Here is a 15,090-nt window from a genome sequence, read left to right as displayed (position 1 = left end):
CCTCCATCATGTTCTACCCTTGGTGGTGCTCATATCACTGTCTGCTTTCATTCAGTGCTGACAACTCGGGGGGCGGAGGGTGGATTTTATTACCCTGATCTTACATATGAGGAAATGGTGACCTCTTGTAGGAGACTGGCCTTAATCTGATTTTTAAGCTTTTACTGTTATCAAAATCTGAATTTAGTAAGTACTTCCTGAGCATGTACCCTGAGCACGTTCATGTAAATTGAGCATGAACAGCAATTCCCTAATGTCATCTAACACCCAGTCCATAGTCCCCTAGTGTCTAAAATAATATATTCCACATGGGTTATAGACTCAGAATAGAAAGGCCAAGTGCATCGGCTGAATCTGCTTGATGCGTCCCGTAAGTCTTTCTTAGTCACAGTGCCTCCTCCCACATTTCCCCTCCGTTTATGATTGAAGACCTGCTGGATACTTGATGTTGGAGTTTCCCAAACTCTGGTTTTCACTGGTTGCATCTTTGTAGTGTTAACAGACTCCTTTGTCGCCTGCATTTCTGTAAACTGAGGTGAGAGGTGGATGCTTGATGGGATTCATTGGAGGAAACTTTGGATGTAAAGGGATCGCGCTGGTTGCTGTGTTGAGAATAGGCTGCAGGTTCAGGGTAGAAGCGGGGAGACCTGTCAGGGGGGCTACCTCAAGTGAATCGTGGGAGGAAGAAGCTGGGTGAGGGGGCAGGTAAGGAGTTCGATATGGACTGTGCAATTTAAGTTGCCATTGGATGTCTGAGTGGAGGTGCCAAGAGGGAAGCTGAGTCTAGAGTGGATTTGGGAGGGCCACAGAGGTTGGAGATATAGTTTGGGAGTAATTTGAATATTGATGTTTTTTTTAAGGTTGATAAAGAAGGGAGGAGGATGGGACCTGATCCCTGGGCACTGCACTCAGGGAGAGGAGGAGGAAGCAGGACCAGGGACTGAGAGCAGTAGAGAGCAAGGTCAGAGAAAGGGCAGGTGGGGGAGGACCTGGGGCTGAAGGCTGCCATAGAGTCCAGGAGGAGGCCGAGGCAGTCAGAGTTCGGCTAGTTGCAGCCCTCAGACTTCTCCTCCCACCCTCTCACCTAGAGCCAACCATTTTCAACTTTCCTGCTGATTCTTTGGTTTGTATTTCTATGTCTAAATAGCATACGTGAAGCGTTACTTCTTGGTTTTCCCATTTCATTCCGTCCCCCACTCCCACTACACACGTGCTTACCATCTGCTATCCTCCCTAGATCTTTCCCTCATAACTTTGGTTACATCAGTGTTGAGTATTTACATTATGATATCTGTGTATTTAGAGATGAGCCTTGTGGTAAATTGTGGGGGGTTTTTTTCTGCCCAACTTTTTGTTTTCCTTGAAGTTATTAATTGCCTTCTTTTTTCATTTGCTCAGTTGTCTATGTACTAAGTCCTGAACTCTCCACCAGGTCATCTAAGTCTCCTCTCAGTGTGTTCAGTCACTTTGATCCACTTGAGGGCGTCTCTCCTGTACTTTCGCCCTGCTTGAGGCTCCTTCCCCCCAGTGACCCGCTCTGCCTGGCACACAGCTGCCATCCTGGGGATGCCCCTCAACTCTCCTAGGTTTGATCAGTGTTTATTGTAGTCCATGTTTTCCTCTTTCTTGGTCTCCACACTCATTTTAGTAGCATGCATGTGGACACACACACACACACACACACGCACGCACACACACGTACGTGCTGGGTGGTTCCCATGCATTCTTTTAGGGGAAGTGCCTGAGATTTGGACTGGGGTGGAGATGGGAAGGGAAGTAGAGATGGGGAAGGGGCAGAGGGCCTGGAGTGTTTGTCTTCCTGAATGGAGGGTGATGCTGTGTGGGTGCTGGGCCCTGCGTTAGAAAGTCAGGTTCCCCCACCATCCCACCTGCAGGACGGCCTGGTCAGAGCCAATGTTTATTGGCTGGATGAGCCCAGCCCCTTCCAGGCCTCCACCTCCACTCCTGACTCCACCGGCCTGCTCCAGTTCCCTTGGGGACAGGGACAGGGTGAAGGAGGACAAGGGCAGAGGGAGTCAGGATGGGGAGGGCTGTCAGGAGGCCCCTAGGTGAGCGGCACACCCGCAGGGCAGTCACCAACCCTGAGCTCAGCTGGCGTGAAGGAGAACTTGTGCCCTCCCTGTGCTAGGCTTATGGGCATGGAGGGCTGGCAGGGGTGCCCCTGTGGCCAGGGGCTCAAAGGAGCACTAGGGCCTAGGGAGCCTGGGGGGCCTGGGATGAGAAATGACCTGAAGCCTCAAGGTCAGGGGTCTCAGGTCCTCAAAGGTGCAGCCAGCCACACTACCTTCCTGCCCTGCAGTCCCCACCGATCATAGTAACATCGCATCCCACCTGGGCCGCAGGAGAGCCCAATCTACCTTAACTCACCTCCTGCCTCTCCCTCCCTGCTATATCCGGTGGCACGAGGTGAGGGCCCCCTCAGGAGGGCCCCAGTGCCTGGCAGGTGAGTAATTCTATTTACCTTTCCTGAGAGGCCTCCTGTCCTTTCATTTGCTGCAATTAGCTCAGCTCTGCCTAAGCAGCTCCAGCCCACGTGGCTGGGCAGGGACTGTGGACACCCCCTCCCCCGGGTCCCGGCAGTCACCCCCCACCAGCTCCTAGGAGAAGGGCCGCCTGGCTGGCCCATTTGGCTTGTGCTCTTGGCTTCTGTGGCCCCTTCCTCTTTTGACAGTGCCCCTGCTCCTAGCCCCTTCCACGCATACCCCCCACCAGGCATCATGGCACCGGACACAAGGGGCGCTCTTGAGGGTGACTACAGTCCTCGCACTGCTCCTGCACTTGTCTCCACCCTCTGCATCAGATGCACCGCGCCCCGGGGGGCAGCTTGGACTCAGGGCGCACCACCTGGCTCTTCCTGCATGAGTGCCAGCCCTCATTGACTGCCAAGCAGGGTGCCCACCCACCAGGCAATGGGCAGCACCCTCGCACACAGCTGCCCTTCCGCATGCGCTTGGAGCAGCAAGGACTGCAGTGATTCTCTGTGAAGTGGCTATGTTGGGCTGTGCCGCAGTCTTTGGAAAACCGTGCTGCGCCTGCACTTGGACGGTCTCGATTTTGGGGGTCCATCTCTCCCCGCTTCAGTCGGCTACATGGGCTGCGGATTGCTGGGGTGGCTAGAGTTGGGATGAAGCAGAGGCCAGTAGAGGACATCCAGTTCTGGATTATCTAGTTCTGGATTATCCAGTGATGCCCTTGCTGGGCCTGAGTCCAGCCCCGGCTTCGGCTCTAGCAGGGAGCCAGGGATGTTCATGTGGGGTTGGTAGAAGGACTGTGATGTCGGTGGCTTCCCTCGGCCATTGACGCCCTTCATGCCCCTCTGCGGGCGAATGGTGACACTCCGGGGGTTGAGGGGCCAAGACTGAGTGGGGCCCATCCACTCTGGCCCGGGGTGGGGGTGAGCCACCCCCCCCAACCCTGGCGCGAGGGCTGGGGATGGCACGTGCTGGTGGGGCACCACCAGCCACCACTCACACACACCCTCAGGGATTCCAGCTCCAATTCACCTGTATGATGGGGCAACAAGGAGAAGTCTAGAAGGAGCAAGCCAGCACGGGCCGTCCACGGCTGCTCCCTTCTCACGGGGAGGCCCTGGGCCCAGCTGGCCCCTCTCCTCCAGCCCAGCTGTCCACCCAGGGTGAGCACAGAGCTCTTTATTGTTGGAGGACACATGTTTTCTCTAACTCAGACACACTGACACACACGGGGACACACGGGCATGCATTCACAGAACAGCTTCCCCGCCACATCCCCTCCCCCACCCCTTGGCACAGAGCAGGTGCCCCTCAGACCACCACACTGGGGAACATGTGGACAGCAGGGTGCTGTCTGGCTCCCACGCTCTTGCCTCTGCTGGGCATCGGTTATGGATTGTCCAGTGATGCCCTCTCTGGGCACCTGAGTCCAGCCACAGCTGAAGTTCCAGGGGGCTTCAGAAGGGGTTCTCAGCCAATCCAGGGAGGCCGCCAGCCAAGTGGGTCTCCGTAGAGGGGTCCTGGCTAGTCCTGTTGCTGCCACTGCCCCTTGAGAGCAGCAGCTTCTCACTGGGGGGGCCACCAGTGGGCCTGGCCATGTGGCTGCCGACATGGCACTCCTCCTGCAGTGCTTTGCCCTCACGCCAGCGATGCCAGCGCCGCAGCAACTCCGACTGCACCTGGGGTGGGCAGGTGGGTCGGGCCAGTCCCAGGGCCTGCCCGTGCCACCCTCTCAGGATCCCCAACCCCCTGGCCTTGAAGGGCTATTGGGCCCTGGGTGTGGAGCCAGGCAGGCTCTGTCACCACAGAACGCTGGGGTCTGGGAACACCTGGGGACCCCCTCACCCTCAGGTGCACTCCCTGAGGACGGGCTGAGGCTGACCCATCTCAGCAGGCCTGACACCCAGTGTCTTGGAAACTGAGCCCAGTAAGTGCAGGTGGACACGAAGGGCTCACACCTGAGGGGTGGGGCCAGGATGTCTACACTCCCCCTGACCCCAACCCAAGCGCTGGTTCCAGACCCACACCCCCCTCACCTACCTCCTTGTTGAGGAAACAGTAGAGAACAGCCACCAGCAGGCCCTGGAGAGATGGGGGAGGTCAGGGCTGCACCCAGGCTGGCCTGGGGGTTGGGCTATTGGTTAAGGGGCGGGCAGGCACCTGGAAGGAGCTGAGGAAGAGGTCGAAGAAGAGCTTGGCGGAGCGCAGGGTGCCCTGGGCATGCTCGTCAGTCACAAAGGCAAACACCACCTCGTGGACACCCAACAGGGGGATGAGGGTCAGCGTGGACTTGGCCAGCCTGCGGGGGCAGAGACTGAGCCACCAGCCCAGCACCCCCTGGGGCTCTGGTGCCCCCACTCCCACCTACACTCCCTCTGGCCCCCGGGATTCCGCAAGCCGCCTGGCGCCCTCCCACTCCCAACGCCCACACCCACCGGAATTTGTAGTCAGTATAGCGCATCTGGTGGGCTTGCAGCTTGGCCACCAGGAGGTGAAGGATGCGGATGAAGATGAAGAAGTTGATCTGTGTGTGTGGGGGACACAGCTCAGGGCAGCTCTTGGCCCCCACCTGTCCCTCCTGGAGGTGGGCCTGGCAGCCAGACAGACCCTGGCTCCTGGGGCCCTGGGGCTGTGGGCACCCAGTCAAGGATGGACAGCCTGGCCCAAGACCCAGGGTGCCAGCCAGTGTCCTGGGTGAGTGCCAGGCCTCCCTCCCTGTCCAGCCAGGCAGGATGCTGTCTGTCTCCTCAGGCTGCTGCAGGCCGATGAGGAAGGAAGGGACTGGGGGGCCAAGGCCAGCAGCCTCCCGGCCCTCCCTGCGGTGCCAGCAGGTGCCTCATTTCCTCACCAGGATGGCCAGGAAGACGGGGAAGCGCAGGATCCACCAGAAGCCCATGTTGTCATTGCTGGTCCAGCACCTGCAGGGTGGGGCCTGCTCGTGTCCTGGCAGCCTCGTAGCCCCCCGCCCCCTGATTCCTTGGGATCTAATTAGTGCCTCAGGAAAAGAAGGGAGATAATTACCAATGACCTCCACCCCCGGGGAACCAGGTTTGCTTAGTGCCCCCCACTGCCTCTGGCCGGAGACCCCTGAGCCACTCCCACACTCTGAGCCACATGGCCATTCCCCACGGGGCCAGCCCAGCACCTCCCAGCCAGGAGAGGCGAATCCCCCTGCTGGCCCGCCAGTCAGATACTCACTGGATGTTCTCAAACAGACACTTGACCACCACCCAGGGGGTGACGAACAGCATGGGGGCACCTGTGGGGAGAACAGCTGTGGTCCCGTGGCCCTGGCCAGCCCGCCGGCCCCCTGCGCACCGGCCCACTCACCCCAGCCGATGCCCAGGTAGAGGGGGAAGCAGCTCCTTTCAGGGATGGTGGCGAAGCTCAGCAGGCTGTGCAAGTACACGCCCTCCACCAGCAGCCAGCAGTAGTTGGCCACGACGCCGTACTGCATGAACACCGCGGCCACCCGGCAGCCGGCCACTGCCTGGCCGCGGGGGCAGCATGAGTGCGGGCCTCCCAGCTGCCTGCCGCCCAGGGCCCGGAGGCCAAGAGGCCGGATCTGGGAGCTCACCCCGTCACTCAGCCAGACGCTCACGCTGAAGTCGTCCCCAATCCTCTGGCTGTAGCGGGTCTTGAGCAGTGTGTCGATGACCAGCACAGAGCTGGCCTTGAGCACGAAGGACGCGAACAGGTTCACGTGGATGTAGTTTCGGGTGCAGTGCAGCTTGCTGTGGGGACAGTGAGTCAGTCCCCGCCCACCCTGCCCGCTGGGGCCCCCCATGAGCAGGGCAGTGGGCATACCTGAGGCCCAGCAGGATGGCCAGGGCCAGGAGCAGGGCCCCCAGGGACAGGGAGTAGCCCACGGTGTACATCACCTGGAAGCTGCTGTACATCTTGGCCACCTCCTTCTGCAAATCGCAGTGGCCAGTCAGGGCTGGAGAGGGCCATCTTGCCCCTCCCCCCAAGCCCCCACTGCACCTGCCACGGGCTGACCTGGACCTCAAGCTCCTTGTCGTCCATCTGGCACTGGGAAGCATTTCGCCATGGCTGCCCCCGCGGCCCACGTACCCACTGCCCATCAGGCCCACACCTCTTGAAGACGAGGCGGTGCTGCACTGCGGGGGCAGGCTCTGGTCAGCTCCCCGCCCCTGGGCTGAGCCCCCTCTGCCAACCCCCCACATCCCTGCTGTGGTTACCTTTGTGGTGCCAGGGCAGGTACCAGGGGCAGGAGATGTTGGCTGTGGTGTTGGGAGGGGTGTCCGGCCAGCAGGAATATTTGTCAAAGGTTCTATTACAGACCAGCTCTGCAGAGGCGGGGACAGGGTTGCTCCTCAGCAGGGCCTGGCCTGCACAGCCCCCTGTTGTACGCTCTTTGCGCCCCAGAAGGCAGCCTCCCAGATCTCCCTGACCATCCTGCCTGCCCTGGACGCCTCTGTCCAGCCTGATCCTGAGCTCCAGCTCTGCCCGGCCACCTCCCCTCAGATACTCCGCATCTCCACCCAGGGTCTTCCCTCTTCCTAGTGCCCTTCTAGCAGCACTTCCACCTCTGGAGGCTGAACCCCAATTCTGTTGGCATCCTTCTGGGCCCAGCACCGGCCCCCTTCCTCCCCCAAACAATGGCTCGGCCTCCCAGGCAGCTCCTCCCGCCCCAGTGTCTCTCTTTGCACCTGAGTGATCTTCAGAACTTGCCCAGAACGCTGTACCTCAGTCTGCCTGAGCACTCCAGGTAATGGCCCATCTCCTTCCCCCTCACCAGCCCTGGTGCCCTCTGCCTGCCCCTCTCGGTCCACCTCCCCCACACACTGTCTGCCTCCTGGGCCACGAGGCTTTGCTCCATGGGAGGAAAGACGGTGTCCGGGCCGTGGGCCTGAGGGGTGCCCAGCAGCAGGGGAGGGGCACGAAACATCCCAGTTCTGGGGCAGTTCTACCATTTCTTAAATGTCCTGGTCTGTGGCCCTGGGCTAGTCACCAGCTTCTCTATGGCTCAATTTCCTCACCTGTAAATGGTGGGTGGGGGTTGGGGGGACTGCACTCGGGCCGAAGGCGGGGCTCACCAGTTGGGGGGGGCAGCAGGCTCAGGTTGTAGAGACACTGGTCGCCATAGAGCTTCCACTTCTCAAACAGGAAGTCCATCACCTGAGCGGAGGGGGCCTGCGGCTGGGGGTACAGATGGATGGACAGAGGGGACAGGCTGGCGTCAGCATGAGGGGCAGGCAGGCTGGTGGGACAGGGGGACTGGCAGCAGCGCTCACCTGGCAGGCCAGCAGCAGAAGCAGGAGGAGGTGGGGGCAGCGTGGCAGGATGGGGGGCATGCCTCTGGGCAGCTGCCCCCCACATCTGGCTGGGGTTGCACAGCTGGGGCAAAGAGGTCCTCGTAGGTGCACTCTCCTCTGGGGGCTGCTATCAGAGCAGCAGGGTCTGTGCAGGGACACCCAGGAGTAAAGAGGCCCAGCTGGTCTCCGCTGTGATCAGCAGGGTGTCCTGCTCCCCTAAAACCATCCCTCTGAGTCTCCGAATCCTACTAATGAAGTGGGGGCTGGGAGGGAGGGGATGCCAGAAATGGTCACTCTGCCAGTGGCAGGTTGGGGGTCTGGCCCTGCACCTGGGGGTTCTGCCCAGGGTCCTGGGGGCTGCTCCATCTCACAGACCGTGGCTGTCTGTGTGGCGGCTCTGACAGTCCCAGAGCCCCTCTCCTACATGTTGGTTAAGCGGCCCCAGTCCTGCCTGGTACCAAAGATGTCAGAGGAGGGAGCAGCCTCCCTAGCTGCCCAACTCCTCCCTTCGGCTCTTGCTATTTTTCCCACCTATTCTTAGCTCCTGGGAAAGTCAGCATGGCAGGCTGGGGCAGGGTACCAGGACCATCCATCACTTGGTCCCCAGGGGCATGGTTATCAAGGTGACCCCGGGCCAGCTCCCAGACTTGGCAGGGGCCAGGAGTGCCAAGCATATGCTTAGGGTGGTCCCTGTCACATCCATGCCCCCTTGCCCAGGACTGGGGTGTCTAGGTGCTCCCTTGGGCCACGCCCAAGACTCCGGCCGGGCTTCCTGGGTCCCATGGGCCATAGCATGCAGGCAGCTGCAGCGCATTCCTTTGAGATTAGCGCTGCCAGCTGCCGGGGGCTCAGACACAGGACCCCTGCCCTCGTGGTGCCTGCAGGGGGGACCTGAGGTGCCTGGTCCTGTCCGGAGCCTGCACTGGGGGCATCAGCAGCCCCGTAAGTCATCGTGTCACTGCTTCCAGAGTCCGTCTTCTGGTCCACTGAATCCCACAAGGGCAGTAGGAAGGGGATTCCTTTGGGGCCTAGGGGTGGGGCCCCTAGGAACTACTCATGCAAGCCCCCTTAGGGCTGTGGATGGCATCCTGCCACAGAGTGAGCATGTGATGGACCGATGGATGGACAGATGGACGAAACTGGCTGGCTGGAAGGCAGTGCCTGGGAGAAGCCAGGGAGAAGGTGGGGAGGAGGGATGCAGGCTGTGACTGAAGGTGGAGGGTTGCTGGACAACCCTGGATCTCAGCCTCCTCCCATCAGAGTCCAGATGGGCCCTCATTGGCCAACTCACGTGGGCTCCTCTGTGATTCACTCCTCACCCCTAACGGGACCCTGAGATGCCACCACATGGGGTGGGTACCTGGACCATAGCCTGCTGTGGGGCTCCTCACCCTGGCCCTTGGGCCACAGCGCAGGTCAGGCCTGGTGAGGCAGGGCCCAGTAGTGGCTGGTCCCCAGGCCCTGGTCCAGGTGGAGGAGCCAGAGCGGCGGGCCTTCTCAGGGGAGTAGCCCCCAGGCGGGTGGAGGACAAGGGGCAGTTCAGGTGTCCCTAGCCCAAGGGGCCTTATCTCCTGATTCTTATCAAACAGCCCGGTCATCTGCCCTGCCCTTGCCCACCGAGGCCACGGAGCCAGGTGGATGAGGACCACTGTGACCAGCTGCTGGAGGAGGGGAGGTGGCTGGGAAGGTCAGGGAGACAAGGGCAGCCTGGATGGCTAGAGGCTCTGGGGGCAGGGCAAGGGGAGAGTGACAAGGGATGGCTGGGGTGGAGTAGACAGTGGAGATGCAGGCAGGGAACATGGGGAGGAAGGATACTGCCCCCTGCCCAGGGGCCCTGCAGCCGGTGGTGAAGGGAGGATGAAGCTGCGGGGATAGTCCAGTGAGGAGCTCCAAGGCAAAATGTCAGCCCCTCAGAGTCCAGCTGGGGTGTGGTGGCCAGGCTGTGCCTCGACTTTCCCATCTGAAAAGTGGGAGTTCACCTTGCTGACCTCCTAGGGCTGTTAGGAGAACCCAAGGTAGGCAGGGCCACACCCAAGCAGCCTGCCTTCCAGCTAGGGGTCAGTTAGTCTGGGAACCACAGAGAGAAGTTGAGCCCGGGGGTAGAGGGGAGAGAGGGATGGGCTGCCCTGGGGCCCCTCCTTCACTGCCCCTCCGATGGCAGCCAGAGCAGAGGAGTAGGGAGGCCTTTCCATGACCCCTACTCCCATCCCTGGTCTGGTACGTGGGGCTGGGAATCCTTGAAGATTTGCCCCACACAGTTCAGCACCTACAGATCACAAGCTGGTACCCCAGCTCAGAGCAACGGTGGCCCCACGTCCCTAGGGATCAGGGCCTCAGCACCCCCCAACCAATACAAGAGGCAGAGGATGATACCTCTCACTAAGTCTCTGATAGAAACACAAGGGGCAGAAGCAGATGAGGCTCCCATGCCTGTCAGGGGAGTACGGGCAAGATATCTAGACACTTCTCTGAGGACTGGGCAGAGTGTGGGGCTGTGGAACGACTTTCAGCTGTGCAAGGCTGAGGTTCTAAGGTCCCTGCCCTGAGCACCCAGGTGTGAGGCTGCCGCCACAGGAGCGGGGGACGTTGCAAGGCCCAGTTCTGGTCCCGGGACCAAGGGTAAATAATTCAACTTCTCAGAGCCTCGGTTTCCCTACTTGAAAAGTCCCTGCCTCCTCAACAACATGGAGGACAATGAGATGTGCCGCTCGACGGGAAGGACAGATTATCACGTGCAGGCCCCTCCCTTCCGTGGGGGACACTGAAACCCCAGAGGCAGCCTGCCAGCCCCAGGGATAAATATCTGGGGTGCGGAGGTGCCGCTCCAAGCCTCCCATTGGCCTTGGCGTCAGGGCTGCCGTCTTCCACCTTATTACCCTCCCCGGCGGGGGGAGGCGGGGGACTACCGGCCAGGGACCAAGCCTTCTCCCTTCATGGACCTGGAGGCTTCGCTCCCTCTCTGGCCCTGGACTGCACCTGCCCAGCACAGATAGCTCAGGATCAGAGACTCTGGTGGAGTGGGAAGGAGGGCCAGCTTTCCTCCGGCCCCAGCCCACCCCCTCCTCTCTTTCCCAGCCCCCGCTCTCCACCACGGGCTGGCTGGCCGGTGTTCTGTCTCCCCGCCTGGCAGAACACACCACTCCTGGGTGCTCAAAGCTCAGCTGTTTCTCCAGTTTCCCCTGGGGATGCCCCAGGACTCCCAGACCTGCAGCTGGGGGAGGGGCCCCCAGGATGGGTGGATCTCCATGGAGGAGAGTGGGGCGCTGGTCACCCCAGCTCCTCCCAGGATCTGAATAGGTGTGGTTGAGGCCTGCCAGCCTCTGATGGGTATGGGGGTGGGGGGTGTTTGTGAAACCAGAGCAAGTAGCGGAAGGTCATGGCCCCAGGGCGGGATCAGGGGCCACAGGTTGTTGACAAAGCCTGATTCCTGCGTCCTCCTCCCACTCTGTGGGGGCAGGGCGGCCCTGGATGTGGGCCAGGGTGCTACTCCCCCACCAACCCTCATCCCCCAGCACAGAAGGGCCGAAAACAGCCTGGACAGGTCCTCGGAAGATGCGGGCGCCCAGACCTCAGGAGTCAGTCCGTTTCTGGTGGGGGCAGAAATCCTGCGGCCCAGAAGTGTGAGTGGGGGCCGCCGGAGAGGAAGGAGCAGGCAGGGCAGTGACCGGCCCTCCCTGCGGATCAAAGTGACAAGTGTAGGCTCCGCGCATGACGCCCCTCGGCCCCTCCGGGGAAACCCGGGTAACCAAGATACTGCTGGAGAGCTTTGGGAAGCAGGGGCCAGCTGGAGGGAAGCAGGGCTGCCCCCCGCGCCTCTGGGGGTGTCTCCGAGGTTCTGTGTATGCGCGGGGCGGGGGGGGGGGCGGGGAAGCGGGGGTGCTGGAGGGAGGAGTCGGGAGCGGAGATGGGCAGCAGGACAGCGCGCCTGGCGCTCACAGACACCCCACCCTTTTCCCCGAGACGCGCTCCCCAGGGAGGAGAGGACGGGGGAAGCGCTGAGACCCCCAACTTTCTCGATAGTGCGGAACCAGGTTGACCGAGCTGGAAGGGCGCATCCTGGGGTTGGGAACGGGGTGTCCGACGGCGATGAGGACGGCGACACCCGGGGCCCGAGACCGCCCACCTAAGATAGGGGTCCACGCCGGCCAGTCCCGCGCTCCCGCCTTCGGCCCCCGGCCGGGAACGTGTTCTCGAGCCTGGCTCAGGTGCTCACCGCGCGCCGCTCCGGCCGCTTCGCGATTCCCGTAGTCCTCCGCGCGCACGGGTTAGGGGCCGGCCGCCGCTCGTCTCCACGGCGCTGCCAGGTCAGGGTCGGCGCCGGCTCCGCGCCCGCGCCCCGCGCCCCGCGCCCCGCGCCAGCCTCTAGCAAACTTTCCGGCGGCTACGCTCCGCGGCGGCGGAGGGAGAGGAGGAGGGGGCGGGGGCGGGGCGGGAGCGGCCCGAGGGTCCCCGCCCGCGCCTCCGCCCTCCTGCCGCGCCTCGGGGAGCGACTGCGGGCCCGGGAGCCCCTGCCCGCAGACCCCTCCCCGCGCACCCGTGCCCGACTCCTGCCTTGCGGACTCCTACCCCACGGGGCCCTCCCCGCGGACCCCGCCCGGCAGAACTCCCAACCCAGAGCTCACTCGGCAGACCCCCGCCCGGGCGAACCGGGCCGGCAGACGGCAGCTCCCCGCGGGGACAGCAGCGGTGGATGGACAGGTGCGGTGTGTGGCGGGCGCGCGGCCGGGCGTGGGGGCTGTGACTCCACGCCCCTTCCTCTCGTCTCCTCCGCGTTCCCGGGCCCTCACAGCTTCTTTCCCGGGTGCTGATTGTCGGAAGGACTGACCCCTCACTTAACCCCGCACCGTGGCTCCTAGGCGACCCTCCCACCGCGCCGGAGTGGAGTGGGGGGCCAAGGCGGGGAAGGGCGGCCCCTGGGGTGCCTCTTTAAGCCCGAGGGTACCGCGCCATCTCCCTTAAGCACCCTCCAGCACCGTTCATCCAACAGCACAACCCCTCCCTCCGGGACCCCCCCCCCCCGCCCCACACACCCCAGCAGTCAGCCCCCAGTGACCGCAGGGTCACCAAATCTCATGCACACTTTGGGGCCTCATCTTTCCTGGCCTTTCAGTATCTGGGGACATGGATGGTCATGCCCTCCTTCTGGAAAGTTCTCCCATGGCTCTGGCTTCCAGGCTGGCGTTCCCACCTCCTTCTCTCTGCATTCCCCTCCACTTTCCCTTGGACAGTTCCTAATGTTCCCACTGCCAGATGCCCAGGACCCCACCAGGACCCCTCTCCCCTGACCCGTTCCCATCTCCTGAATGTACTTCCTCTGCCCACCCACCTGCTGGACTCCTGGCAGGGATCTTGAGGTCTCCAGTGCATCACCAAATCCTGATTCTCCCTCTCGCATTTCTCTGGAATCTGTCTGGGCTACCTCTCCACTGTCAACCACTGTCTGGCCACCATCACCCTGGGATGCCCTCCCTGGCCCACTGGGTCAGCTCTTTTGTTAGATGCTGTCCTTTGTCTTTGGGGCCCTTCTCCCTACTGCTGTTTTGGGGGACATTGGAACCCGTGGTTCTCCCCTACCCATGGCTCCCCCCTCCCTCCAGCCCCCAGAGCAGAGCTGAAGTTGGTCCCAGCACCCTGTGACATACCCACAGGTAGCTGGTGCTTGGTAACCTGCCCTGCCACTGTCTGAAGGCTCAGGAGGAGGGGCATTTCTGGGGGTGCCCTCCAGACCCCCATTCTTACCAGCCCACCTGGAGCCCTGTCCCCAGAGCAGCCTGTTTTGGTTCAGGCAGTCGCCAGAAGACAAAGGTCAGAAGCAAAGGTCAGAAAGTCTGGGCTGCTTGCATAGGGCCGAACGCGCTGGTGCTGGATGCAGGTGCTGGGGGAGGGGAGCCTTCCGAGATCCTCCTCCCCCCTTCCCTTGCACCCCTCTTCCAGCTCTCCTCCCACTTTTCTTGGGGCAGGGCACCCGTACGGGCAACAGAGGTCTGCGTAGGTGCCCCCTACTCTCCCTACAGCTGTGATCTTGGGGTCTTGCTTGTGATCCGGGTGGGCTCCTGCCTGTGAGCAGGGTCACTGACACCACGCTGGGTGGCTGTGAGGCCTAGGGGAGAAGCTGCAGGTTCTTCCCAGAGGTGGGATGAATCTGAGGAGCTGGGAGGTCATCCTGCTGTGTGACCTTCAGAGAGGCCCTTCCCTCTCTGGAACTTATTTTCCTGAGGAAATTCTGGTTGGGTGGAGGCCCAGCAGTCTGGGGGAGGGGCTGGGTGGCCCGAGTTGGGTTCTAGCAGGAAGAGATGTGAAAGAATAAATGTAGAGTTTATTCATAAATGTATGAAATGGGGGGGGCATACTTGAAATGTGTGGACACAGTGGGGAGCAGAAGCGGGAGGGAGAGGGAAGAGATGGAGGAGGGGGTGCCTTCCTGGGCTGGGCCACCTTTATTTACATAACTGAATTCATAAGACATAAATAGAGCAGAAACTGGGAATGAAGGGGGCTGGGCCTTCCCACGGAGCATTGGAGGTCTGGGAAGTGAGGAAGGGGTCTGTCCATCACTGGGTCCCTGAGGGTCCCGATGGGGGTGGCACCCTGGAGGTGTGCTGACTCCTGTGTGCCAGGGCAGGCCGGGGTTGGGGGCTGCCCTCCACAGCCACAGGAGTGCTGTTCCGTGTGTCTGCGCTGTGGGCTCTGAAGAGTACACCAGCAGAGCTCAATTCAGGCATCTGGCTGAGTGTCATGAACTGGTACTGCGCACAGAGCCTGGCAGGGAGAACCAGACACCCCAGCATCGAGTTCTGGGCGGGAGATGTTGATAAGTGGCTAAGAAAGAGGTGGCCAGACTGGGTGGTGCTGGGCAGAAACCCAGGGCAGAGGGACCCCCCGGCGCATCAGGACCCAGAAAATGTGGAGCTGCAGGAAAGGATTCAGGGGGAAAAGAGATGGTGCCCCCAGACAGAGCTGCTGTTAATGTCGCAGGGTGGTTCCTTTCAGGTCTCTTTACTGTTGCTTTTTTTAAATTAATTAATTGTTTTTGGCTGCGTTGGGTCTTCATTGCTGCGTGCGGGCTTTCTCAAGTTGCGGTGAGCAGGGGCTACTCTTCGTTGCGGTGCACAGGCTTCTTATTGCAGTGGCTTCTCTTGTTGCGGAGCACGGGCTCTAGGTGCGAGGGCTTCAGTAGTTGTGGCACGCGGGCTCAGTAGTTGTGGCGCATGGGCTTATTTGCTCCGCGGCATGTGGGATCTTCCTGGACCAGGGCTCGAACCCGTGTCCCCTGCACTGGCAGGCAGATTCTTTTTTTTTTTTTAATTTATTATTTATTC

General features: G+C 61.4%; 1 protein-coding gene across 6 annotated transcripts; it reads right to left on the bottom strand.

The window, feature by feature from the left end:
- Positions 1-3,655: 3,655 nt before the first annotated feature.
- GCGR (glucagon receptor) lies at positions 3,656-13,558 on the bottom strand. 6 transcript variants are annotated; one of them, XM_082678107.1, is made up of 14 exons: positions 13,511-13,558; positions 7,751-7,916; positions 7,553-7,655; positions 6,695-6,802; positions 6,492-6,613; positions 6,300-6,406; positions 6,070-6,226; positions 5,823-5,982; positions 5,691-5,751; positions 5,341-5,476; positions 4,928-5,016; positions 4,653-4,791; positions 4,533-4,574; positions 3,656-4,171 (listed from the first exon to the last, which is right to left on the bottom strand). In XM_082678107.1, the coding sequence occupies exons 2-14, from the start codon at positions 7,808-7,810 to the stop codon at positions 3,950-3,952; spliced, it is 1,506 nt and encodes a 501-aa protein (XP_082534233.1). In that variant the 5' UTR covers positions 7,811-7,916; positions 13,511-13,558; the 3' UTR covers positions 3,656-3,949. The 6 variants fall into 6 exon arrangements, with proteins under 6 accessions (XP_082534233.1, XP_082534236.1, XP_082534237.1 ...); XM_082678110.1 differs by having other exon boundaries at positions 5,341-5,410; XM_082678111.1 differs by lacking the exon at positions 13,511-13,558 and adding an exon at positions 12,394-12,512.
- Positions 13,559-15,090: the final 1,532 nt, after the last annotated feature.

This window comes from Grampus griseus (genome assembly GCF_964374135.1).
Source record: "Grampus griseus genome assembly, chromosome: 20".
Classification (NCBI taxonomy): Eukaryota; Metazoa; Chordata; class Mammalia; order Artiodactyla; family Delphinidae; genus Grampus; species Grampus griseus.
The sequence above is the reverse complement of the archived record's forward strand: the minus strand, read 5'-3'. Positions and strand labels throughout refer to the sequence as shown.

Bases quoted from the DNA above. Each gene is read 5' to 3' on its own strand.
- GCGR (XM_082678107.1), bottom strand. From the start codon at position 7,810: ATGCCCCCCATCCTGCCACGCTGCCCCCACCTCCTCCTGCTTCTGCTG. The intron at 6,614-6,694 runs GTAACCACAGCA...CTGCCCCCGCAG, and splicing joins CCTGCCCTGGCACCACAAAG to TGCAGCACCGCCTCGTCTTC. The intron at 4,172-4,532 runs GTAGGTGAGGGG...TGCCCACCCCAG, and splicing joins ACTGTTTCCTCAACAAGGAG to GTGCAGTCGGAGTTGCTGCG.